General features: G+C 34.2%; 1 protein-coding gene across 1 annotated transcript in view; it reads left to right on the top strand.

The window, feature by feature from the left end:
* The window catches only part of KIF2A (kinesin family member 2A), a 67,671-nt gene that overhangs the window by 62,501 nt on the left and 3,883 nt on the right, over nt 1-1,287 (top strand). Inside the window, exon 18 of the mRNA XM_023507579.1 lies at nt 767-902. Within this exon, the coding sequence (XP_023363347.1) occupies nt 767-902 (136 nt within the window). The remainder of the gene's footprint in view (nt 1-766; nt 903-1,287) is intronic.

The raw sequence follows: 1,287 nt of genomic DNA, 5'->3' as shown, positions 1-1,287 counted from the left end.
GGGCTGGGGATTCGAACCCACCACCTTCGGTGTACATGGCTGGCGCCTTAGCCGGTCGAGCTATAGGCGCCGAGCCGAATTTAAGTGATCTTGCTCAGCCCATCTTAATGTGTTTGTGTTTGAATTTAAGGAAATGCAATTGCTCCTTGAATAATGTAGGGATTAAGGGTGCTGGCTTTGTACACAGTTGAAAATATGCATATACTTTTTGATTCCCATAAAACTTTACTAATAGCCTATGACTGATTGGAAGAAGCCTTATTATTACATAAATAATTCATTGTGCTTTATATGTTCTATGTGTTACATTACTGCATTCTTATAGTAAAATCAGCTATAGAAGAGAAAATGTTATTAAGAATACTTTAAGAAAGAGAAGATATATTTAATGTTCATGAAATGGAAGTGAATCACCATACAGGTCTTCATCCTCTTAGTCTTAACATTGAGTAGGTGGACGAGGAAGAAGGGTTGATCTTTGTTTCGCAGGGGTTGCAAAAGCAGAAGAGGGGGAGGCAACAGAAAAGTATACTCTGTGTAACTTATGTTGAAAAAAATCAAGTATGTAAGTGGACCTAGGGAGTTCACACCTGGGTCTGGGGGTCAACTATATTGTTTACTTTGACCATCTGTGAATAAAAATGTTTTATGTCTATTAATATTTTAGAGAATACCATCTTAACATATGTTTATATTTAACAAAATTTGTAAATTGGTTTGTTTTACAGAAAAGTTTATTGTATTACTGTTTTTTTTGTCCTTTTAGGAATCTATTCGATGGTTAGAAGATGAAAAAGCTCTCCTAGAGATGACTGAAGAAGTAGACTATGATGTAGATTCATATGCCACACAACTCGAAGCTATTCTTGAGCAAAAAATAGACATTTTAACTGAGCTGCGGGGTAATTATTTTGTTTTCATTTTAGTGTTTGAAATCTGCTCGCTATTGGTATATATATATTAGTGGGAGAATTTGATATTGCAGTAAAAACATCTGAAGTGAAAATTATGGGCACCATTTAGCACCTTCTCCTCTCCAGAGGTCTAAAGACAAACCAACCATTCTAGTTTTTCTAGAAAACATGGAGTATCATTTCAGATTCTCTCTAGTCATCTTTTTTCTTTTAGTCTTTTGTGAAAACAAAGACATCTTATGATTAAAGAGGAAAAGTATAGTAAATTTGTAAATCTTATATACCCATTGAGACCTTTAGTTTGGTAGGCTGATGCTTACTGGAATTATCTTCCTTGAATAGTCCTTGAATTAGAACTATTTTTTTTTTTTTT

This window comes from Otolemur garnettii, unplaced genomic scaffold (genome assembly GCF_000181295.1).
Source record: "Otolemur garnettii isolate 467f Iridium unplaced genomic scaffold, OtoGar3 scaffold00005, whole genome shotgun sequence".
Taxonomy (NCBI): domain Eukaryota; kingdom Metazoa; phylum Chordata; class Mammalia; order Primates; family Galagidae; genus Otolemur; species Otolemur garnettii.
The sequence above is the reverse complement of the archived record's forward strand: the minus strand, read 5'-3'. Positions and strand labels throughout refer to the sequence as shown.